This window comes from Symsagittifera roscoffensis, chromosome 6, assembly GCF_963678635.1.
Source record: "Symsagittifera roscoffensis chromosome 6, txSymRosc1.1, whole genome shotgun sequence".
Taxonomy (NCBI): Eukaryota; Metazoa; Xenacoelomorpha; order Acoela; family Convolutidae; genus Symsagittifera; species Symsagittifera roscoffensis.
The window spans coordinates 19324203-19349365 of NC_087067.1; the positions used below are offsets into that span (position 1 = coordinate 19324203).

Consider the following 25163-nt stretch of genomic DNA (forward strand, 5'->3'; position numbering starts at 1 on the left):
ATGTATGTATGTATGTATGTATGTATGTATGTATGTATGTATGTATGTATGTATGTATGTATGTATGTATGTATGTATGTATGTATGTATGTATGTATGTATGTATGTATGTATGTATGTATGTATGTATGTATGTATGTATGTATGTATGTATGTATGTATGTATGTATGTATGTATGTATGTATGTATGTATGTATGTATGTATGTATGTATGTATGTATGTATGTATGTATGTATGTATGTATGTATGTATGTATGTATGTATGTATGTATGTGTGTATGTATGTATGTTAAGTATGTATTTATGTATGTATGTATGTATGTATGTATGTATGTATGTATAAATGCAGTAAAGATCTGTGATTTTTTCGAGAGAGGAGGGCTGGTTTTGAAAAAACTCAAAAAATTTAGCTTAACTATAAAAGCCATAAAAAGCCGTTTTTAGGCAATTTTTGGAAAACATTGACCAAAAAATCGCGTTTTTTTTGCTCGCGCTCCTGCCTCAGAATTAGTCTTTAGAAAAATTTTAGGGTCCGTCACCAAAAATGGATATCTTAAAATAGTACAAGGGGGACCTTTTGGGTCGACAGGTGGTCGAATCCCTGAGAAGGTAAGTGTCCGCCCCTGATGTTGACAATATTTAGACAACAAAATATTAATTAAATTTTTCACTTTATTTACATGCAGAATATAAAATGAATATCGGGCATTTTTTGGTTATAAGCCTGGATCTCGGAAATGATAAAATTTAGATATATTTCAAAGAAACTCTTCTAATAGTCTCCCATTGTCATGACATACATGAACATGGCATTTAGTTGACTGACCGAAATTTAATTAAAACAAAAGCAATTCTCATATGCCGGGGTGTAACGGAAAATTGTTACGCATCGTTTCGAAGAAGCTTGTTCAGGAGCCGGAGGGCATTTAAATCGCATAAGTTTAATTCTGAGGAAAATGCATTGTTAATTTTTTGTTCCGACCATTGAAAATGCGGAGGAACTTTGTATTCCGGTGTGTTTTAGTTTTTTGCTTTTTGTTTTCCTCGCAAAATCAGGTACCACAAATAATGATCGGACCGGTTTGAGTGATATATCATATTAAAGCCATTTCAGCCGTTATTCGAACGACATAAAATAACTTTTTCAAAAAATTGTCCCATTATCGAGAAAAACCGGTTTGATATTTTTGATTTTTCGTCTTAATTCGAGCGAAGGAAGCAAGCGAGCGAGCAGGCTTACAACAGCAGATTTATACCTAATTTAAGACCTTAAGGCTTATTTTTAAGCAATTAAACTAGTTTTTGGAGTTTTTAGCTTCAATTTTGGAACCAAAAATTTTTTAAAATCAAAAATTTTCTCCAAAAATTTTGAAAAAAAAAATTTATAAACATTTTTTTAAAAATTTTTCCAGTCTATTTTCTACAAAATTTTTGGTCCAATTTGCCTATATTACTATTACTTTCTTATATGCCTCAGATATTTTACATCAGATCTTTTTATCACACCAAGCAGAAAAAACTGCACTAGTCTAGGACGTTGTTTTCTAAAGACTATGGTCGGAACATTCTGTGCTGCTTGCACAGTAACCGGTTATACTTGATATTATTTGATTTTCTTTATGCAAAAAATTGGCATTGCTCAACAAAACAACCAGTCTGGAATGTGGGAAAATAATAGAAACGAAATGTGTTTAGACAGGCCTGATAGCTTTTGCAGTTCGTCTGCGAATTGCAGAAGTTCCAAATATTTTTATTATTATTAATTATTATTTGATTTTCACTTTCTGCACTTTGAATAAAATCAATCATTTTTTAAATTGAGCTCCAGTTTAAGCAGGCCAATCAAAACATTCGAGTATTGGTATTTTTGTCAGCTTCGAATAGGGATGTCAAATTAGAGCGTACAAAATTTCTCAACATTTTTCAAATAAACAATTGCATTGAAAAACTTTTATTTTTCAGGTCAAAGCCACCCATGAGAAAAGGTATTTAAATGGTATACGCTCTGATTTGTTTTCACCCGTCAATCACTAATATTCACTCGGCCTCGACTGCCTGTCCGAACTGAGTCGTGGCTTGTTCGGTGTCGGGATTAGTCGTAGCAGTGTTCGTATCTCTTCCTTCGTCCACGTCGTACGAATCATGAGGGGTGTTCATGTCGGCTACTGTTCCCACCAGACTCATGAGCAGACAGAAAAGTGAGAGGGCGAACCTTCAAACAGTGATTGAATTTCACAATTTTCATGAAAAAGAAAATGATCATGGTGTAGATTTAAGGCATTCATTAAAAAGCGATTCAGTTTTTGAAAAAATTAGGCAAGGAGTTAAGAGTCAGCTTATATAAGCGAAGAAGAATTAAGAGTTTACTTGATTAGCTTAATTTTAGACTGAAAAACAAGTTTAACTCTTCTCTTTTGCTTTTCTTTGAACATACTGAGTACCAAATCGGACTGTATCTCTATAAATGACTAATTCAAGGGTTATGCATACGTGCATATTTGCCTTTTGCTTTTTTGATCCTAGAACCATTGCTCCGTCCCCTTGATTGGTTGTTGAGAAATTACGGATCTCTTAAAGTACTACCCCCCCCCCCCCCCCTATTGCAACGATTGGTTCCTATAACCGCTTAATAGTTGAATTAGTCCCCTCAAGAACGGTGGAGGTATTCGTTACAAAGAACGGGGAGGGTAAATGGGTAGTTAAGATATGCGAAAATTTGAACTTTAAAAGAGACTCTTTCTCTGCTGTGTGAATCCCTCATGGGCGAAAGACCGAATGCACGAAAGTTTTGGCAACCAGTCACAGCTCAGTATTCAAAAGTTTGTACGAAATAAGCGATAATTTCAGACCAAGCTAACATCCCCCAAATCCGTTTAATTTGGTTCTAAATTGGGATTTTTTAGCCAGTCAGAATCGATCAATTTTCATGCAGCACTCAGCAAATTTAATGCGAATTAAATGCTTGGGTGGTAGAGCTTAACTTAGTCTATCTGGAGGGTGGAAAGGAGAGTATGTTAACTGGATCCCAGCTTTGTATTTTTTGAGAATTTTCGCTCATTCGGTCCTTCGCGCTTGAAATAGTCCCCGTGTGCTTACCCTGTCCAAATGAGAGCGCCACTCCACTCGAGATGGTCGACGGTGGAGATCTTGTTCAAGCCACTCTGCATACACGCACACGCTATCACCAGAAGCAACACTACACAAACACAACTACAGTTTAACTAGCCGGAAGGCTTTTGTTCCGAACATTTGAAAAAATGGAGGAACTTTGTATTTGGGTGTATTTTTTTCTAACGCAAACTCTGGTACCAGAAAAAAAATCAGAATGGGTCCAATGATATATCATATTAAAGTCCTTTCAGCCGTAATTCGAACGACAATAAAAAAAATTTTTCAAAAAATTGTCCCATTATCGAGAAAAACAGGTTTAACACTTTTGATAGTTAGTCTTAATTCGAGCTAATAAAGCGAGCGAGCATGCTTACAAAAGCTTATACTAAGCTTAAATTAAGCCATGAAAACTTAATTTTACTTGATAAAGAGAGTTTTTTTGAGTTTTTTAGCGCTCTTTTGGAACCAAAAACTTCGAAAATTTAGAAAAAACGACACTGATTTGAAAAAACAATTTTTTTTGTGTTTTTATGAGACTATGGTCGGAACATTCTGTTCTTCTTGCACAGTAATAGGCTATCCTTGTTAAATTTAGTTTTCTAAGAACAATTTATTTAGTAAACTATTTAATTGAATGTTCGTATTTCTACAACTTCATATATAAAAGTTTTAAAGATATTAGAAGTCAAATCAAATCGGAAGTCCTGTAATTCAAAAATAATTATAAAAGTTTTCAAAAAACCGGCTTGAATTGATTTTTTGATGTTGGGGAAAGTAGGGTCATTGCTTGTAAAGATCTTTGTGTCATTTTAATTGTTTTGATTGTTTTTGAATTAGTGAGTTAGGACCGATGTGGTTAACTCATAGAGTAATTTCGGATAGGGTACACCGTCTGCTCGTCACGCTATCTTATTTTCGGCCGGATAGATTCGTGCAACTTCTTAGTCTAATACCGATCCTAATCTTACTCTTATACTATCTAGTCTCAGGTTGTTTAACTAGTCTCTGCTAGGCTCAATAGATCTAGGGTATACTGGTTTATTGCGGTTGCTGAAGTGCTCGGGAGAGTCCAACTAATTTCTAAGTTAAATTCAAATCTCTCTGGTGCTGAAATTACAAGTAACTTCAGCACTTACAAATAAGTGGGTTGTTAGTTAGATGGATCATGATTGGTTAATATTAAATACTTTACATTGGTAAAACATTTAATTTATCCAATCATAAAATGTAGTTTAGATCAGGTTCCACCCATCCGGGTTTTACAGAGTTTTTTTAGAATAGTTCTTCTGCAATTCGAAGGATGGATGATGGACGTTGGTGTTTGGTGAACATCATAATTTTCTTCCGCTTCTTCTTTGTTAAAGAAGTTTCAGGAAGCTGGAGTTAGGGACATAAGACGTTGTGTTCTTCTTGTGACAACGACTGAGTCTCTGCAACAAAATCAATTCTGATTTCAGAATGGTTGGCTATGTCAGGTTTTTCTGTTCTTCGGGGAGAACTTCTTTTGTGTCTGATCTAGCTTGGGAATGGCGTGGAGATTGTGCGTGGAGGGGAAGCCTTGTTACTCGGATCTGTACGTATACTTGAACATCGAGGTGGTCATTGGTCTAGTTCAATGAAGTCCTTTTCTGCGAAGTCAAGTCGTACTCTAAATCCTTTGAGTTGTGATTGTGAGTGGCATATCGATTGTGGTTGGTCATTCTCTCTCGAGTGTAGTGGGGTCGTTTTGTCTTTAGATGTTCGTCCTTGGTGTTGTATTCTGATCTATGTATTTGCATAATGTAATTTACATTTTATAAAACATTTATTAGTTTAATATTTTTTAATTATGATTTTAGTTAGTTGTTTTCACAAAAGCTTTTTGTTTTAGTTCGGTTATTTTGAAGAGTTACTCACACTTGAGTAGCTCTTATTAAAAATAAAGGTGTGGTCACAAAGCGTGGATGTAGCGCGGTGGGTTAGGCCGGCTATAGAGCATGCTCAGGACGTCCTTCCTGGTGGGTTAGGCCAGGAGTGGGAGTATGATTTCATGCGGTTTTTGTGAGGGGTCCTGTTATGTGACAACGTTTTATGTTGGGTTTGTTGTGGTCTTACTTATGTCTTGTTGGTTATGTACTTTTTCCAAAAATCAAATTGTTTGTGGTATGGGTTTGTCTTTCGACTTTTTTGTGTTTTATTATTTCTTTCTAAGACTTTGTAATAGTCTTCAAAAGAATAAATTATCCAGTTTTAAACTGGGTTAATCCGGTTTGGGTACCGTTGGTTTCCTTTTCTAAGTCATGCTGTTATTCTATGATTTGTGGTATTTAGTAAGCTGCGTTGGTTAGTTTTGTTTAGTATATGATTCCTTTCCAACCGGGTTAAAGGAAAGTTTGAAACATGTTATTATATGTTAGAGTTGTTGAGTGTGAAAACTTGAAACTGAAATTCATTATTTTAAACAATTCTTCGTGGGCGAGCTGTGCGAGTGTGGATAGAATTTCTGTGCGAATGAATGAAAATATCAAAAGGTTAGTACTGCAATTGCATTTTATTAATTTACTGCATAGAATTTGGAAATTTACTGCTAGTTATGGGGGAATTTTAAGTTACAAATTTTCATTATAATTAGATTTACTGCTTGTGGGGGAAATTTTAGAAATGAATTTACTGCATTGGTATTAAATTTATAAATTTATAAGTGTAAGAGATTAATAGAATTTTTGAAATCTGTTTGATGAAATTTGCGATTTTTATTTGTCTTTTGTGGTTTTTGTAGGTGATCGTCTGATGAAGGCTAAAAATCTAAAGAAAACATGAATAAAGTATGGTGAGTTTTTAATATTTCAATTAGTTAGTTATATTCATTTAATTCATACTTACCTGTTAGTCGTCGGGGAAAAAACCGTGGGGGAAGATGTCGTGGATGAGATCGGAAGTTGTTAGTAGTTTAGCTAAGATGCGGATGATATTTTTAGTCTGAAGCAGTGGCCAAAGCAATTGGAGTGCCTTGATAGTGGTTAGTTCTTCAGTGCCAACTGCAAACTCATAAGGTGTGTTTTGGATTAGATTATATAATTTGTGATTGAATTTAGTGTTGTGGATGAATTCTAAAATTGGGATTTCTATAGGTTGTACAAACTCGTGTGGGATAAGGAAGGGTCGGGATTCTTCGGCGTTGAAGGTCTTGGTGATGGGACAGAAGATGTACATTTGGGTTATGGGATCATAATTGCGAAGAATACCATGAAGGTTAGTATCTTTAATGCAATATGTGAAATTTAGGAAAAATGGTGAAGTGTATTTGAAATTAATGAATTGAAAACGATGGTGTGGTTGTCTAGAGGGTGTGTGTAGGTCAAAGTGATTTTGGATGAAGCGATAATAACTATATGTGTGGGTTTGTTTAGTGCGCAACATAATATCGTGTGAGCAGTGTAAATCTCTTTCGTGTGGTGCAAGGAAATGAAAGTTAAGTGAAAATATTTGGAAGCGTTCTTTAAAACTTTCGTATGCTTGTGTGTCTGTTAGTGCTTCTGAAATAATGTGATCAAACTTTCGGTCGAAGATGTTTAGTGTGAATGTATATGGTGTCTTGATGAAAAATTTCTCGGTAATTTGTGGATTAGCGAAGCGATCGTCGTCTAAGAATTGATCTTGGTTAGCTCTGATGATGTTGTGATCATAGTATTCGAGTGTATATTCGTTAGCTCTAGGTGCAGTGTGTGTTTTTAGTGATTTTTTATATCCAACGTAAGTAAATTGTCTAGCGGTTAGTGGTGTAGTGAGTCGATATAGCATGTCCGTATTTCGCTCTATATCGATGTGAGTGTTAGATAAAGGTAAGCAAAGAGGGTTAGTAAAATGATAATATGAGGTCCAAGAGAGAGTGGGCATTAAAACGTATTCATCTACAAAGTTGCGTGTTTCGTTAGTGTCGTGGGGGGTGTTTAAGGTGTATTGTGGGAATGAGGGTAAGGTGATGGCTAAAAATTCTTTTGTGTTAGTATGCTTGGGGTGGTTGATGTATTCACGGGCTGTTCCTGGTTTTGCTGGGAAAGGATGGTTGGGGAACTTTCTTTTAAAAGTGCGGTAAGCTCTATTAGTGTTGAGTGAAGATTCAGTTGATGTGGATGATGGTGCTAATGATTCAGTATAATTTGAAGAGGGTGTAGGGGTAGGGGGGTTGGATAAATTTATTGTGGAGGAGATTTGGTTTATGGTTGGGGTATTAAGGTGGTAGGGTTGTTGTTGAAGGGTAATAAAATTATCTAGCTCTGGGGAGATTCGGGGGGTGTCTGGAGAATGAGATGATTGGTCAGAATGGTATGAGGAGTAGGTTGGGGTAACTTGGGAAGCATAAGAGGGTGTGGGAGTGATTGGGTCAGGGTTATTGGATAATATGGGTTGAAAAGGGGGTTGAGAAAAATTAGAAGAGTTATGGAAATTATTGGATGGGGATGGTTCTGAGTCGGCGAATTCATCGGGGGTTTCAATATTCGGGTTATTGAGTTGTGAGATGGAATATAAAACTGAGATGTGTGAATTAGTGTCGGAATTCATGCCTGATGTTACATTACTAGGTGAAAAATCGGGTGGCGGAAAAGCAAAAAGTGGTATTATTGGGATTGGAGAGGTAAGATTGGTTGGGTGGGAATTTGATCGGTGTAGTGATCCAAGTTGGCGGCTCATCGTGGGCTAAAAAAATGATTATTTTGAGACTGAAAAGCGGTGGTATGGGGTTGTTCAATAATTTGTTCATAAGTATTATCATCTTGTGACTGGTGTGTCATTATATGTTGGATGGGACTTTGTGATGTGGTGAGTCGAAAATTTGGATTATGTGTGATGGCTAAATTTCGAAAATTTCGTGGGACTAGGGATAGTGGATGGTTATTTGGTAGGGGTGGTAATTGTGGTGCCGTTGGCGTTATGTCTACATTGTTATGTTCTTCGTCGTATGTATTTTGTCGTGTTGCTATTTTTGTGTTATATTCTTTTATTTGTGCGTCTAAAAGAATTTTGTTTATAGATGTAGAAAAGATTCCAAAAAATCCTGCAAAGAGTATGCGTGCTACGCTTGCTTGTCTGTTTACTTGTGTGTGTATAGCACATGTGTTGTAGATTCCTTTTAAAAGTGAGAAAAGGAATCCAATAAAGTTAAACATTGCGTATAAAATAGTCAATTTTTCTAAGATGTAGTAGGGCCATCCTAGAAAATCGAGGATCTCATTTTTGAGTGTAACAAAGCTAAAAATGTTAATTGGTGATATATCTTGGGGACGGTATTTTTCACCGTTTAGATATATATAATCTTTAATGTCTTTAAAATATCCGCTATAGTCTTGCGTGTAGATATCGGCAAATCCTGCGGTTTCTGCAAGTTTGCGTAAATTTTGGTCTATTGATTGTCTTTGTATAGTGTCCATTTGTGTTAATAATTCTTGGAATTGTTGTGTTCTAATGTGATGTTGAATATCTGATTTTGAATAGATTCCTATTGATTGTAAGTCTATATTTGGGTTTCGAGCAATAGCGCGAATGCTTTCTGGTGAAAATTTTTTGAGTGATTGCATTAATGTGGGATATGGAGTGAGAAGATAATATTTATTTTCATCAGGGTTTAGTTGTACTACATTGTGGCTGTTTTCTGATCCACATGGGACTGCGGTATCCCAGAAATAGGTTCTTCGTGAAAGTGTATCCACGAAATGTACTTTATTCTTATAAAAGATAGGGATTCTTTTATAACATCGTTTATCTTCAAAAACGTATAGTGGTGATACTTTTTTAGTACAAGTATAAAACCATAAGATGTTTCCTTCATAGTCTAAAAAATTTGATCTATTTCCAGATAATAAGTATCCTGCATAGGGTATTTTTAATACTGCTAGTGCAAGTGATTGTAATATTTGTGTTCGTTCTAATTCGCATAGTTGGTGTAGTGTTTCTAATTCGGAGAGTGACATTTCTTGAAAAATTCGGCTAATTGTATAATCTAGTTTCATATCTAAATGAATATCATAGTGGATATTACCGAAATATGTAGTATTCATTAGTGATAATTCTTGTAAGCGTGTGCTTCTGGTGTCATGGGGTTTTAGATGTCCACCAGGTTGTCCGTTGCTTTTTTCAAAATTAACTGGTATATAGGATGTTCCTTCGTTTAGAGGATGACCTGTGGCATATGGGTCGATTTTTACCTTTCCAGTGGTCATGTCGAATCCTTTTTCGTATTCAACTAATATTTCAGAGTATTGTGTTCTGTGAAGTGGATTCCTGTATTTACATGCAAGTTCTGTTTCTTGATATATTTGAAAACGTGTCAATTTATTTTCTATATTGTCTATGTTTCTAAAATTAGAACTTAGTTTTCGTGATGGATGGACTTGTTCATATGGAATTGATTGTATAAAATATTTTTCGTGAAATTTTATCATACGAGCGTGTATTTTTGCTACTTGAAATGTTGTACATGTATCTTCGGGGAACCAAACAATTGTTGCTTGTGTTCTCGTTGTAGGGTCGCAATAACCTTGATCATTTTTACAAGGTAATCGGATTCCTTGATAGATCATTGTATTATCTGATAAATCTCGTGTTAGTTGTATTTTTTCGAGTTGTATTTTCCAATCGAAAAACATTATTTCTTGGTATCCTTTATTTTTTGTGTCTGCTTTGCAGTTTGATGGGTCATTTATACCAATGTGTGGTATCCAATGTTTATCGTGTAGGTCATAGGTTAATCGTCCGTGTGCGCCGTTATACGGGTATTTTTCGTCTAGTTTTATATGTCCTTGGTGTCTTTCAAGTTGTGATTGATGTACAGAGTCTGAAAAAACTTGAAAGTTAACTAACTTTCTTTGGGAGTTTTTATTTTGTGTGATGTTTAGTCTAAGTAATTCATTTTTACAATCGTCGGGATTGAGATGTAAAAGACGTTCTATATTACTCTGATAGAATGATTCATGGTCAAGTCGGTTTTTGTTTCCGTTCGAGACTTGTGAACAATGTACTTTTTTTTCGGAAAATGTTGCTGTAAATTTATAACCTGTAACTGTTGTTGCTCGGGCTTTTGAATAGAGTGTAGCTATTACATCTGTGGTTTCTATAGCTTGTGGTTCTGTTTCACATTGTGATACTTGATTTATTGCATATTTATGTAGTGTTTTTTGTTCATTTTCTTCACAATCGTAATGTGTTACTAATAAATCTTGTGGTCCTGTACGAGGAGAAGGGTTTATGTTTTGATTTGAGATTACTAGAAAAAGGAGTTGGAGAAAAATTAATAATTTTAGAATATACATGTGTATGATAATCCTGAGTTTGGATTATAAAATGTAATGTAGCCAATTGTGTTTTTGGTATATCTGTCGTATTTGTATATTACTTCAGTAGTTATAAACGGTGGTGGTAGTGATTGAGCTGTTATGTTAGGTGGATTTAGTGGGTAGGGATGTTGGGTAATATTATTTAACTTAACTGTGATTTCAAACTTTAATTGTAAACTGTTTTGTTGGAGTATTTGAATATTGTGATCACGGATATCGTTGTGAATATCTTGGCGATATTGTAATCTATTAAGTGCCCAGTTATGAAGGCGGTTACTTTCTTGATGTTGTCCAAATAGTGGTGGAGGTGCTGTAAATGTATTCCAATCTAGTCTTAAAGGAATATTTATTGATGATTGTTCTCGATATCTGGCGTCGAGATTATTTGGAAAATTTAAGTTAAAAGGTGGTGGTGAAATCTTGCTTATTGATGGTGTTGATGGTAGTGATAATGTTTCTGGTAGTGATGAGGATGTTGTTGTATCCGTAGAAATATCTATGGGGTCATTGACTAAATTTGGTTCACCTTGTGTAAATGAATGTGTAGTCCAATATGGAAATCGTGATGTTTGGTTTGTAGGGTTGAAAGGATTTTCACGTATTTGCTCAGATGTTGGTGTTGAACCTAAGTAATCTGATGGTAGGCTTGAGGTGCTACGTTGTGAAAGAAGCGTAGGGGTTTCTGGTAATATACCAATGGGGTTTTTTGGAGTGGTTTGTGATGGGGATTGAGGTATATCAAAATGAACTCGGGGAGTTTGAAAATTTCTGTTTCGTCGAGGATGTATAATTTGTCTATTTATTTCGACTGTATTTTGGTTTTGACTAGAATTTTTTATTCTACTTAGTTCTTGTGGTAGTGTTGGGTATAGGTTATATGTTGGTTCGCTTAAAGGTGCTTGTCGTTGAACTGGTTCTAGTGGTTCTGATAAACGAGCATGTCGTTCTTCAAAAGTGTATGGATTGTCTTGAAAAGAAATTCGTGTAGATGTTTGAGGATTTTGAGTAGTTGAAGGTGGTGTTGGGTTATCTTGGGATGATGTCGGTGAAGACTGATTCTGTGACTGTTGGGTAGCAATTTTTGATGGATTTTTGAATTGTTACTTTAGTGGGAAGGTTTATGTTTATTATAGTATTCTTCCAAAAAAAGAATTAGAAGGATTGTTGCTAGGGCAAATGTGAAGATTGCTTTCTTTATACATTTACATATTGTCAAAATGAGGGATGATAAAAATGTTATGAAAATTACAAACAATAAAAAAATATCGGTTCTACTGAAAATTGTTCGTATCATTTAGACAAATTGTATAAATCGTACCTGTGGATATAATCAAGGGTTTTGGAAAGTTGGAGGAATAGTTCGAGTATAGTGTAGAAAATTAAAAAAATGTTACAAAAAATGATTAGGATTATTAGAAAAGATTCAAGTATATCAAAAAGAAATATTATAAAGGTTTCAAGTATTGTAAAAAAATGTTTAAGATTTATGAGTATTTGAGTAACTGATTGAGAGAAGAGCATTTAAGAAATGATCTATTGGTCGAATATTTTTTGCTGTTTGAGGCGATTTTCTAGTGTGGTCGGATTATTTATTAGTTTTTTGACAAGTGGGTTGAGTTTTGTAAAAAATTGTTGGGGGCAATTTTCATGGTGACTGGGAGGTCGTCTTTTTCTTTATTTTTGTTTGTCAAATGATCCGGGGTATGGTGAGATTTTTATACTTTAGGCTAATTAAAATGTTCATTTTGTTACTTTAGGCTAAGTTAACAAATTTGCTTTGGGGGTATTCGTGGTCTGAGTTGGGGAAATATTGTTGATCTTTGGGTTATTAGATAAGGGAGGGGTACGGTATTATGGTGATATTTATTTTAGTTGTCAAGTTGGAGTGGTTTGCTTATTTTTGACCTGGAGGTCGTAAAGTTATAGTTATAGATGTGCCTGGAGTTCTATATGATTCGTCTAATTGGTCTTAGTTTGAGTTAGAGAAAGTGACGGATTGGATGAATCCTATTGGTTTATTTTGAACTAGAATTATTACGTACTTGTCAGCATGTTATTTTGAAAAATGTAAATGAAAAATGTTTTGAAGGTTTCAAGATAGTGAAGTATAATGTTAAAATTACTTTTGAAATTCCACTTTCTTTAAAATTTTAGATTGGGGGATGAATATTTTATAGTTTTTACGTGGTTGATTTCGGAGTCTTGTTGTTTTTCTACTTTCTGATTTGTCGATTTGTTCTTGGGGTATTATTTGTTCGGTCATTTTTCTATTTTTTCTTTGTTTTGGAGATTCTTTATGGTTTTGTGTATTGTTTTTGGTGGCGGTTGGTTTTGTGTTTTGATTTTCGGTGGGGTTATCATTTTGTTCTGTGTTTTTCAGATGTGTTTCATTTTGAATGATTTTTAATCCTGTGAAAGAATATAATTGAGTTAATTCGCGGAGTGCGTATTCTTTTGGGTAATAAGGTAATAGGTTGTTTCGATGTTGAACGATTTCTTTTTTGTTTGAGTCGGTAATTTTATATGTGACATCAGTGGGTTTTGCAATTATTTGGTATGGTCCTTTTCGAAGGGGTTGTAATTTTTTAGAAATTCCTTTTTGAGTATTAAAATTAGGTATTAAAACAAATGTTCCAATTTTTAAATCGGAGGCTGGTGTAAAACGTGAATTGATTTGTTCATTAATGTTTTGTCTTTGTAATAACTTTTTTGTTATTTTTTGATAAATTTCATTGTGTTTTTTATCTCTATTTAGAATCCATTCGGTGTGTGTACCGGAGGCTAGTTTAAGAATTTGTGGGTGATGAAAATGATCTTCATCGTGTGTATGTAAAGGTAGGTTATAACAAATTGAGTCTTTATTTGGTTGACAATAACCTTGTGCGTTTTTATGAGAATTTGCTGTAAACATTATTGGTTTGCGTGGCTTTTGGTTAAAAACCATTTCGTATGGTGACATTCCTAAAGTTGTCGTAATTTGTGAATTATACGCTAAGGGAAATAATTTTACATCTGCTGACCATTCGGTATATTTTGTATCATTTCCGTTGATGATACATCTAAGATATTCTTGTAATGAACGGTTCATACCTTCGACTAAGCCGTTTGTCCAAGGTGCATGAGATGTACGTGGTTTGTGTTTAATGTTATATAAATGACATAGTGTGATAATTTCATTATTTATGAATTCTGTACCGTTGTCTGTAACTAAAATTTCTGGTAGTCCGAATTTTGCTATCCAGTGTTCATAGAGTGTTGTGTAAGCGTAATAAGCGTTACAATGTGGTACTGGGTTAAGTGCTACATAATGTGTAAATGCGTCAACAATTACCATAATGTAGGAGTTTCCTTCGGATGAGGGTGAAATTGGTCCTTTGGTATCAAATGAGATACGATGGTTAAAGTACAAGCTTTGTCCTTTAAAATCTTGTTTTTGTGCTATTTGTTTTTGATTTGGGTAAGGTTTATTTAGTTGACATACTATACAGTCATTGCATAGTACTTTTATCCAAATTGGTGCATTTGGGAAATAAAAGTTTTGTATAAAATTTGAATATGTTTTTTCTGATCCAGAGTGTCCTTTAATATTTTGTGTATGTGAAATATTAAAAGCTATAAGAATCATACTTAAAGGGAGACATGGAACTGTAGATTCATTCAGGTTATACTCTAAAAGGTCTGTATTTTCGTTAATTGTTGTGTTGTTAAATTTGCGAAAGTATCGGAGGAGTGTTTTGTTTCCTAGAATGGTTGAATCTGCTTTGATAGGTTTAGTTTTATATTTGTGCCATGATTTCAGCTGTCGAATTACTGGGTCAAGGTTTTGATATTGTTTCAGTGTTGAAATTGTAATTATTTCTGTTGGGGGGAGAAAAATGTTTTCGATTTCTAATTTAGATAAGGGTATTGTATCAAGTGGGTCGTGAAGGTCAAAAACTTGATTTATTGTGTATTTTGAATCGTTTGTTTGTGGTCCTGATAAATTTATTTTATCAGTTAAATCTTCTTTTTCAATTAGTGGAAAATGGTCTTTCTTAGGCAGGTGTTGTTTTGTTCGTTTTTGTTGGGTGTTATTTTTTATCCATTGAGAATATGGGATTGGTTTGAAAGTTGATGTTCCAAGTAAATCAACTTCATAATGATTATTTTGACAATCTAAATAAAGTGGGAAATGTTGTAAACTATTTATTTGTGATTGTTCAATATCAGTTTTTACTGCATATTTGCATTCTAATCGAGGTGATGTTTCGTTTTCTGCAAGGTAGAATTTTATGTTTTTGGGTATTTCAACTGTTGTTTTTCGTGTAAGTAATTCAGGTGGTGTATTTCGACTTAATGTGTCTGGTAATGCAAGATTTTTTCCTGCAGTCCAAACTATATGTAAGTTTGGAAATTTCATTAGAATTAGTTGAAATCTGTAAACTCGGTGGTTTGGATTAGACTTTTGTGTAAAAAGAAAAATGATTGGTTTATGGTCTGTGAATAGAACTGTTGGATGTTTTGATCCAAGTATCAGAAATTCATATTCTGTCAGTGTATATATTATGGCTGTACATTCTCTCATTAGAGTTGAGAGTCGTAGCTCTGCTTGAGTGAATAATCGAGAATTTGCTGATATGAGGTTCATTTTATTTGTACCATTATGTGATTGTAATAGTGCTGCACCGATGCCAAAGTTCGAAGCATCGCACATTGCATAAAATGGTTGATTTGAATCTGGAATTGTGTTTGAAATTTGTTCAGTTAAAAGTTTCTTTATTTCTTCAAATCGTGTTTGATGTTCTGTGTTCCATTCAAAATTATTTTGTTGTCTAAGGATGTTATAAAATGGTCGTAGATATAATTGCATTTTATAAACATATTTACTTAAAAAGTTTAACATTCCAAGAAATTCTTGGATTTTCTTTTTATTTGTTGGTGGTTGAAGTTTTTGAATAGCGTCAATGCGTGATTTCAATGGAGTGATTGTTTTTCTTTCTATATTATGTCCTAAGAATTTAACTCTTGTCAAAAAGAAGTGTGATTTATCGGGGGCGGCCTTCAGATTTTCGTTCTGAAGTATTTGGTGATATTTTTCTAAAACATTGAACATCTCGTCTTTTGTTTGTGATTGCATAAAAACATCGTCTAAATAGGTGATTGCGTTTTTCTTGAGTATCAGTGGTCTAAAAATTTTGCTCATAAAAGCTGAAAATGCTGCTGGTCCTATGGATATTCCATAGAATAAGCGGTTGAATTCATATTGTTGGTTTCCGATAACAAATTGTGTTAAACGTCGTGATTGTTCATCTAGTGGCATTTGATTGTATGCACTATTCATATCGGCGGTTGTAAAGTATTTGCCGTTTATTTTTGTTAAAATAACTTGTATTGGTTCAATGGGCCAATTACATTTTGATTCATCTATAAGTGAATTGAGGTATCTAGCATCGAGAACGATTTTTAATGATTCTCCTTTAGCTAGAATGATAACGGGGTTGATAAATGTGTTGCCTTTTGGTTGTTCTTCTTTATTAACTGGTGATATAATGTTGTATTGTTCTAAAATATCAAGTAATCTGTTCACTTTATCATGTAAGTGAATTGGTACTTTACTTGCTCTCTGTTTTTTGAAAACTGCGTCTGGTTTTAACGGGAGATGTAGTGATGAACTGATTTTCCCAACATCGAATTTTGATGTTGCATAGACTGATGAATATTTAATTAGCTGTTTGGCTAATTTTTCGAATTCGTCTTGTGTTATTTGTGAATGTTGGAAATTAAACATTGTTAAAAATTTTTGTTGGTCCTCTGTGTAGTTACTTATGTTGAATGTAGGTTTGAAATATGGAGTTTTTGTGAAATAATCCGTATTTCTGTTTTCGTTACTTATTATATTATTTATAGATAATTCTTCATTAAGAATTGTAGATTGGCAAATATCTAGTAGTTGGAGTATATTATTTACGCGATAGGCTTTTTCGTGTATTGGTGATATTGTAGCGTTGGTTTCACAATATCCTAAAAGTCCTAAAGGTAATGTTACTTGGTAAGGTGTGTTGTTATAGACATGTAAGGAAATGATATCGGAATTCGAATTTTTCAAATATTTTATGGATGAGATTGTGATTTTGAAAAATTTGTGAATAGGTTTGAATTCAAATTCTGACATATAAAATTTTTGTTTGTTTTGTTCTTTATCATATTGGTGAACTTGTTTGATTGAAAAATTATAGATATTTCCTGATAGTGGTTTTAGGTGTTTTCTTTGTTGGTTAAATATTGGGTAGAATTTTGAAAAGAATGGTGGTTGTTTATTTAATCTTTGAAAAAATGTTAAGGATGTTTCTTTTGTTTTTGTATATTTATCTTTGATTAATATTTTACTATTTAGTATGTTAATTGTTGGTATATACTTCGAAATAAATGGTATTCCAATGATATTATATTTAATGTCAGTGATATGGAATATTTGTTTAAATGGCTTATTTAAAATTTTGCTTTGTTCCATTGTTCTGGTGGGGAGGAGAAATAATTGGATTTTTCCGTAGTTTATCAATGTTGATCCTTGTGCTGTTGCTAGTTTGCTGGAGGTTTCAAGAGGTGTTAGCTTTGGGTGTAAGGTTTTTATTTCATTCCATGTGGGGATGTTTATTATGTTTGATTCTGCTCCTGAATCAATTAAAAAATCTATTTCAAGGTCTGGTGGTTGAAATTCTTTATTTCTTGGGCTTTCTAAGAGAAATGGTATTGTCCAAATTTTTTCTTTGGGTTGTTCTTTTTGTATATTTTGATAAATGTGGTTTGTATTCAAGCATTTTGTTTTGGTATTTTTATTGGTTTGATCTGTAGTGTTAATCTCGTTTGTTTCTTGCGTCGTTGGTGTGGAATTTATGGGTGTAGTGTAATAATTTTGAAGAAATTCTGATTGATTTTCATATATGTGTGATGGAAAGGGTTGTTCATATATGACAGATTCATAGTCATTTTCGACTTTTATCATATTGATAGAAAGAGTGTTTTCAGTATCACTTTCTGAATCTGATGATGTACAGTTTATTTGATTGAGTTGTAACGTATCAGTTACTGTGTCATCAATACCTGGAGGGTCTGATGTTGTTTCTGGGTTAGATTGTACTTGATTGATTTGTCTATGATGTTTAGGTGTACTACTTCTGTGGCGATTATTAGAATTATTATAGTTATTATTATTCCGGTGTGGTGATTGGGAATAATTTCTATAACGATTATTATAACTTGAGTGTCGATTTTGTGAATTATTTCGCGATCTGTTTTGGTAATTATTGTTTGGTCTGTTATAGTTCGATCTATTATATGAGTTATTCCTTGATCGATTGTTCGGGTAATTCTGGTTTCGGTTGTTTGAATAACTTCTATTTCGATTATAGGAGTAGTTTCTATTCCTATTGTATGATGAATTTCGTGATTGGTTGTTTGGATAGTAGTTATTTCTTGATTGGGAATTAGATCTAGAAACAAATCGTTGTGTATTTGAATTTGATCTGGAGTAGTTATTTCGACTATTTGGTCTATTGTAGTGATTTTGTGATGAATTGTTCGTGTTTCTTCGTTCTGGTGATCTTCCTCTATAACTTGAGTTATATGGTGATTGATTTCTTGTATAGTTTGTATTGTTCGGGAGTGGTTTTCCTGAACTGTTGTTGCTGTGGACTGTTTTGTTCGGTAGATTTTGATCTTTTTTCATGTATTGATAGAATGATTTATTTGGTTCTTTATATCTTTGAGGTTTATTTTGGTTGTCTTGCTGTTTTTGTCTTCATTCGGAAATACTATGTCCGTATCGTCGGCAATAATTACACCATTTTTTGAAAGATGGTTTGCCTTTAAAGTTCGGGTTCTTTTCGTAAATATTGAGTATTTCAGTGATTTTTTCAACGAGGTCTGTCTCTGATTCCTGTATATTATTAATATTAGTGGGAGTCGTTTCAATTCTGTTAACGTATTGTAGTTTCAGATTTTCCGCTTCTTCTAGTTTCATCGTGATTTCTGCTTGTTCTAATTTGTCTACTAGTTTTCGAAAATCTAAATCGGGTTCTCGAATTGAAGAAGGATGGGATGCTCTCTTTTTTATTGCTATTTTCCTTAATTGTGGTGTTAAGGTCATCATTAAGATTTCTGTCATCTTTGTGTTTTTATAGTCATGTGTATTTAATGAATATGCTTTTCGAACTAGTGTTTCGATTCGTACTGCTATTTGCTTGATGGTTTCGTTTGGTAATCTGCGAATTTCATTACATAAAACTCTTTGTTGTTGTTTGTTTCTTTCGGAGTCAAACATTTTTGAAAATTCCTGTGTAAACCTTTTCCAGTTTGATTTTATTTCTAGAGGTAGTACTGAAAACCATTTTTGGGCTGCGCCATCTAAGGTTGTTTGTATTAACGCTGTGCGTCGATGTATCCAATTTTGATGTAGTGGCGTATTAATTGGTTCAGGTCCAATATTTAAAATCAGGTTTGCTGTTACTGCATTTAAATAATCTTCTACAGAATATTCAGGGTCTGTTCCTGTGAAAACCATTAAAGGTTTGTTTGATGTTATTGATGATCCACCCATAAGGTATGGATTCATTGTCATTTGTAATGATTCTGCTGCATTTGGCATTTGAGAAAAATTTGAAAGTTGGTTTCTTGTTATTTCATGTTGTTGGAGATAATATGGGAGTGGTATTTCATTTTGCATTTGTGATGCTTGATACGAGTGTGCAGTCATTGGATTTTGTTGTTGAATTGGTTGAAAAGATTGTGTATTAATTAGATTTTGTTGTTGAATTGGTTGTTGATGTTGTGCATCTATTGGTTGTGGAGAAAAATTTCTATGATTTGTACGTGTTTTCTGTATTCCTTGTCTACGATATTCTTGAGTATTTGGTGCAAATATATCTGGTTGTAAGAAATCATCATCTGAGGATAAATAATCCATTTGATAAGATGTCTGTTTTTTATTTTTATTTTGTTGAAAAAATGGGTAATTTTCACTGTGATCCTGTGGAGGATTTGTTTGGAAATTTATTGAATTAGGTTGGGTCATTGGGTTATCCCAATTTCGAGATCTTGTATATTGGTTAAAATTTCTTTGTGGTTGATTATATGTTTTTGATGGATGTGTATAATTATAATTATGGTCTGCAAAGTTGTTTCTAGTGAATGTTTTGCGTGTTTTTGATTGTATTGTCATGGGTCTGTATGTTTGGTAATCCATATGTGAATATTTAGGGGCAACCGAAGGTTTAACGGTTGATTGTAAGGTTACCTGTGTTTGTGAAGGATTTGTATTTCTTGGTGTTGTTAAATTTGGGCGTATTGGTGAAATACTTTGTTGTGTAGTTGTTGTGTGTACAATTTCTTCATTTATGAAGTGTGATGGTGTCTGGATATCTTGTTGAGTAATATTCCTAGTTCCATTGAGGTTTTCATTGTGTATAACTGTAGAGTTTAAACTATTATTTTGTGTATCGGGTAAAAATGTATTATAGTTTAATGGTGTTGCATCAATTGTTAATGGTATTACTCTTACATAATCTCTTATGTAAGATATCGTACTTATTGCTTGACTTGAGATTGATTGTGGGAAGCTTATAAATGCGGGATGAGACCATTCGGGGTCCCAAACTTAATCTGATTGTTCTGTGATAGCTGTATCATCGTTCGAGTTTTGGGGTCTAAAATTTTTTCTTGCTTGTGCAATTAAATCAATATTGTGTGTAAAATAATCTATTATGAACCATGCCAAAATTTTTTGTAGATCGTGTTTTGTATGTTGTGAAACGTCGTCTTTCGTGAAATTTTCTTTAATGATGTTTAAATAACTAGAGAGTAGTGTGATTTCATGTCGTACTCTTAAATGTTTAGATGTTTCTGTCGGTGAGACATTTGTTAATGGGAGTTCATTTTCTAATATCGAAATATAACTATATATTATTGCGAAAACTTCATTGGTGAAAATGGAGTTTGCTCTTTGTGAGTTATGGTATTGGATGCTTTTTATATATTCTGAAAAAACTTTTGAAAATTCTAAATCAAGATCGTCTGTTTGAATTGTATATTTTCTATTATTATGGTTTGGTGAGGTGAATTCTATGGAGTAGATTCCATACTGTTGTGTTATGTTGCATATATCTTTTAAGTAGTGATCTATGATTTGTCTTTTGATTTTTACATCGGGGAACTCTGTTTTACATGGACTGATTCCGGGTTCAAATAAATTTACGAGTAAATTTTGACAAAATATGTGTTGTCCTCTATCAGTATCTGCATCTACTATAAAAGGAAAGATTTCATCATCATCTGGACTTTCTTCACCTGGGGTGTGCGTTGAGCTCATTTTTTCGTTCGATGACTGTTAATATGTAATTATTAATGTGTCGAATTGGTTGATTCCAATTGTATAAATGTACTGGTTTGTGTTTATACTGCTTTTTTATTCTTCTTTTTCCTCTTTTTGATGAATTTGAAGTTGTTTCTGAGTCAGAAAAATATAATTGATCGTGAAGTGGGCAATTTTTATCTATTGATTCTTTTAGTTTGTAAAGTTCGTCTAAACTGTTGGTTTCTGATTCTGAAAATGCGTTTCGATTTTTTGAAAATCTTTTTCGTGTTATTTGTCTTTGTTTCGTTATTATTTTTCTTTTTAGTGTTTGTCGTTTTGTTCGAATGTATCCAACTGTTTGTGTATGAGGTGTGATTACAAGGTCGTATTTTTTGTTATCTATTTCACAATTGTGTAAAACGATTGTTTGTTTATTTCCTAGGTTTTTAAATGACATAAGGTTTAGGATGACGGATGCAAAAGGTTGTTAAATGATTTCTATTTTCTTAAACTGTTAGTTCTTACGATTTTTTGGTTAGCTTAACCTGGGTCTATTTGTTCAGGGTTGGAGAGAAAAGTATATCGATTCCGAAGAATGATTTTTTACTTTCTCGTGGCTAGTATAAGTTAAGGTGTTAACTTACTTAATCTTACTTAGGGGTAGTGATTGTGTTCAAGGGTTGGAGAATAGTAAATCGATCCACAAGGTTCAGGTATAATTAGAACGCGAGTAGTTCGTTAGATACTATTTTAAACTTACTAAGTCTAAGATTTATCCTGGGTCTGGTAAGAGGGGGGATCAAGTGAAGGATGAATAACCGAAGTTCTTCACTGTTTATCCTAATTTGAATGATTAGTTTTGTTTAAAAATTTCTATTAGTTTTGGGTCTTTAGAAAGGGTTGGGTAGTGAATCGACGTTTGAGGTCGTTAGACACTAATTAAGTGGGTGGGGGAGAACAAAGTTGTTCTGTTTGATCCAAGGATAAGCCTTGATGATCAAATTTGAAATTTAATTAAGTAGAAAATGATTTAAGATCCAAGGATAAGTCTTGATGATCTGGTTTAAAATTAAGTGAATTTAAGTTTTAATAAAATTTTAAATGTGTGTAAAGGAAAGATTTAGTGTTTTGATGATATTAGTGGGTTTATGATTGCTGTTATGTTTTAGATGATGGAGCTGGAACAACAGGATGATTTATGATTACTAACCATTTATTGTCATGCTACTAATTTTTATTTTTTATTTTTCAATAAATATTTTTCAAACATATTTTGTATATTACTGCAGAGTTTTAGGAAAACGATCTTAGATCTTTTTATCAATCGTTATTGTATATTAATAATTTTGTTTAGCGCCTGAAATGATTTTGAAGATTAGCTTCAAGGTTTTATGTTTGCAAATGAAAATCTAAATTCATTGCCAGTAATATTCTAAATATAAAAGTTTGTGTTGGCTTTTGCCGTACTATCATATAACTATTTGGTAAGTTTCTATTTTGTCGTATGTCGTCTCTGGTTCGAGGTCTTCTTCCAATTCCGGGTAGTTCTGTTATGGTTCGGAATATTGGCTCTGATCTATTGAGTCGTAGAGACATTTCGATTAAATTATTGTCGTATAACATTTTGTAAATGTTTTTGTCTAATTTCTAATCTATTTTGGTTAATTCTAAGCTATTAAGGTCTTGTTCGAGACTTATGGTCGCACCAGATGAGTTAGGACCGATGTGGTTAACTCATAGAGTAATTTCGGATAGGGTACACCGTCTGCTCGTCACGCTATCTTATTTTCGGCCGGATAGATTCGTGCAACTTCTTAGTCTAATACCGATCCTAATCTTACTCTTATACTATCTAGTCTCAGGTTGTTTAACTAGTCTCTGCTAGGCTCAATAGATCTAGGGTATACTGGTTTATTGCGGTTGCTGAAGTGCTCGGGAGAGTCCAACTAATTTCTAAGTTAAATTCAAATCTCTCTGGTGCTGAAATTACAAGTAACTTCAGCACTTACAAATAAGTGGGTTGTTAGTTAGATGGATCATGATTGGTTAATATTAAATACTTTACATTGGTAAAACATTTAATTTATCCAATCATAAAATGTAGTTTAGATCAGGTTCCATTAGATGAAAATTTATTGTAAAGTTAATCATCTCACTGTGTATGAGGTTGACGCCCACCAGTCCAGCCGCGCCCTTCCTGTCCTTCAGGATGTCGAGTGTGAACATGACGAAGAAGAAGAAGACGACGACTGAGGAGAAGTGGCTGAACAGGAGGAACACTCTGGCCGAGTTCACCCGCCTCTGAAACGATGAGTCATCCAGCAGAAGGGCTGTCTTGATAGAGGTGGGGATGAGGCCCATGTCTGCTTTGACCCCGAAGTCTGGTGGAAGAAACATTCAAATTCAGCATCTTTATTTATTTAATAGTTGAGTGGATTGGAGTAACATTAAGCTACCAAGTAATAAATGTCTTGATTTTGACTGGCTGAAAGTTCCTACTTGGAACCAAGTTAGCATCCTTCTACCAATGGCGTTAGATTGATTTTGATTTGGTCCATTAACTTATTGCCTGCATCTTCAGCCGGTGAGAAAATATAAAAATTCGGTTTAATTCAAATTAATGCGGTAAAAAAGTTTGCTTAAATTCAATTTTCCAAGTGTTTTATTTTGAAATTCTAACAATTTTACGCAAAAAAACTTGTTCGGGCGAGTAAGTTGAAGACAAACATCAAAAGTTCCCGTCTCCAATATTTGCCAAACAATTAAATTACCAGCTGAATTTAATACAATTTTTACACTTTTTTCTGGCATTTATTCTTTTCGCTGTACAGATTGATAGCATGCAAAGTTCTAAGAACAAGTTTTCATTTTAAAGGGCAAATAGGATAAATATTTTTCAGTGGAGTTATTTCTTACTCAAATCATAAGTCCTACTTCCTCTGTTCGTTCCCACTGTCCATAAGCCCATAGTTATGGACCCATCGGCCACAGATACAATGCCTTGTGCATGACCCATCATGCACATAATACACGCTACGACGATAAGAACTGCAGCCACGCAACAAACAACATACTTCACCAACTTAGTATTACTCGGCGCCATTTTGAATAGTAATCACAGCGATAAACTTCTCTCAAAGAACAGTACAATAAAAAAATTGTATTAATTTTTCATAAACTACTAATATTGTATACCATAAAGCAGCTACCAACTTGAAATACGATTAACAATAAAAATAAAATCCAGTTACAAAATTAACACAACGAATTGTGTATAAGTGGTTTGCAGATTTTTATTTGTATCTATGACGTAGAGGCAAAACTAAAAATAATTGATCGATACAGTATTTGAGTAGAGCTTTGAAAAAAATTCTGATGTTTTCAGATTCATTATAACAGAAAGCCAACTCAAGATGGTCATTTTGAGCTTCGGTGGAAACATAATAACATCTTTTGAGCCAATTTAACGTCAGTTTGAGAAGAGAAAAGCCTAAATTTAATCTCTTAATTTGAAGTCTGTCGCTGCCAAAAAAAAATTTCCATTGTTTTGTTTGATTCAACAGAATTGGAGTCTGAAGAAAGCAAGGATAACAATAATTTAAGAATTACTTTTATACAAAAGAAGCGTCTGCAATTTCAAATTTCTATTGATCACATCAGGCTCAAGCGGATTTTACAATGCTACTAGTTCTGTCGTATCATAGGGGTGTTTTTTTGGTACCTTGGCATGGGCAGATTTATGGGGGACGCCTCCTTTTCAGAGAGTCGACCCCCTGATGACCAAAAATGGTCCCCTTAGTACTTTTTAAGAAATCCGATTTTGACTGACCAAAATTTTTCTGAAGGCTCCTTTGGCGCCGATATATATTAACTTTGACGGGGAGAACGCGCCCAAAAAGCGCGGTTTTTTGTCAAAATTTTCTTAAAAAAATGCCCAAAACGGCTTTTTTAAACAGTTTTTTCACAAATTTGCGTGCCGCGCGAAAAATTTTGTCAAAATACGATCTGCTAGTTTTCTGCGAGCGGTTTTGGTCGACCTAAAAAAAGATCGACAAAATATTGAAAAAAAAACTTTTTTGAAAATCCTAAATCCGCCCCTGCACCGTGGTACAAAAATTAACGGACTTACTTTAACCATGGCTTAACCATGAAATTAGTACCGCAAAATTCATTGTCAGTCTTTTTTATGGGAAAAAAGGCACAACAAAAGCACGTCGTAAGTTTACAAAAATCTATCGTACTGAAACCTAGTGCTGATTTAAATAACTTGGACAAAACAAAGGAAGCTAGAAATCTAAATTGGAAAGTTCTGAAATTGGCTTCATAATATGCAATGATAACAAAAAAGCTAAGAATCATATCAAAGTTAATAAGTTTAGGTCTTGTTACTTATCCCGCCCAAATTTCATAACT

The 25163-nt window shown here is 33.7% G+C and overlaps 1 protein-coding gene across 1 annotated transcript; it reads right to left on the reverse strand.

The window, feature by feature from the left end:
* Positions 1 to 1877: 1877 nt before the first annotated feature.
* Positions 1878 to 24011, reverse strand: LOC134848090 (uncharacterized). Its single transcript, XM_063865432.1, has 4 exons — positions 23667 to 24011; positions 22907 to 23131; positions 3099 to 3198; positions 1878 to 2214 (listed from the first exon to the last, which is right to left on the reverse strand). The coding sequence occupies exons 1-4, from the start codon at positions 23851 to 23853 to the stop codon at positions 2040 to 2042; spliced, it is 687 nt and encodes a 228-aa protein (XP_063721502.1). The 5' UTR covers positions 23854 to 24011; the 3' UTR covers positions 1878 to 2039.
* Positions 24012 to 25163: the final 1152 nt, after the last annotated feature.

What these genes read in the sequence shown, in the direction of transcription:
- LOC134848090 (XM_063865432.1), bottom strand. Translation starts at nt 23,853, where the DNA reads ATGGCGCCGAGTAATACTAAGTTGGTGAAGTATGTTGTTTGTTGCGTG. An exon ending in AAGTAGGACTTATGATTTGA is followed by an intron (nt 23,132 to 23,666) that starts GTAAGAAATAAC and finishes TTCTTCCACCAG; the next exon opens with ACTTCGGGGTCAAAGCAGAC. An exon ending in GGGCGTCAACCTCATACACA is followed by an intron (nt 3,199 to 22,906) that starts GTGAGATGATTA and finishes GTGTTTGTGTAG; the next exon opens with TGTTGCTTCTGGTGATAGCG.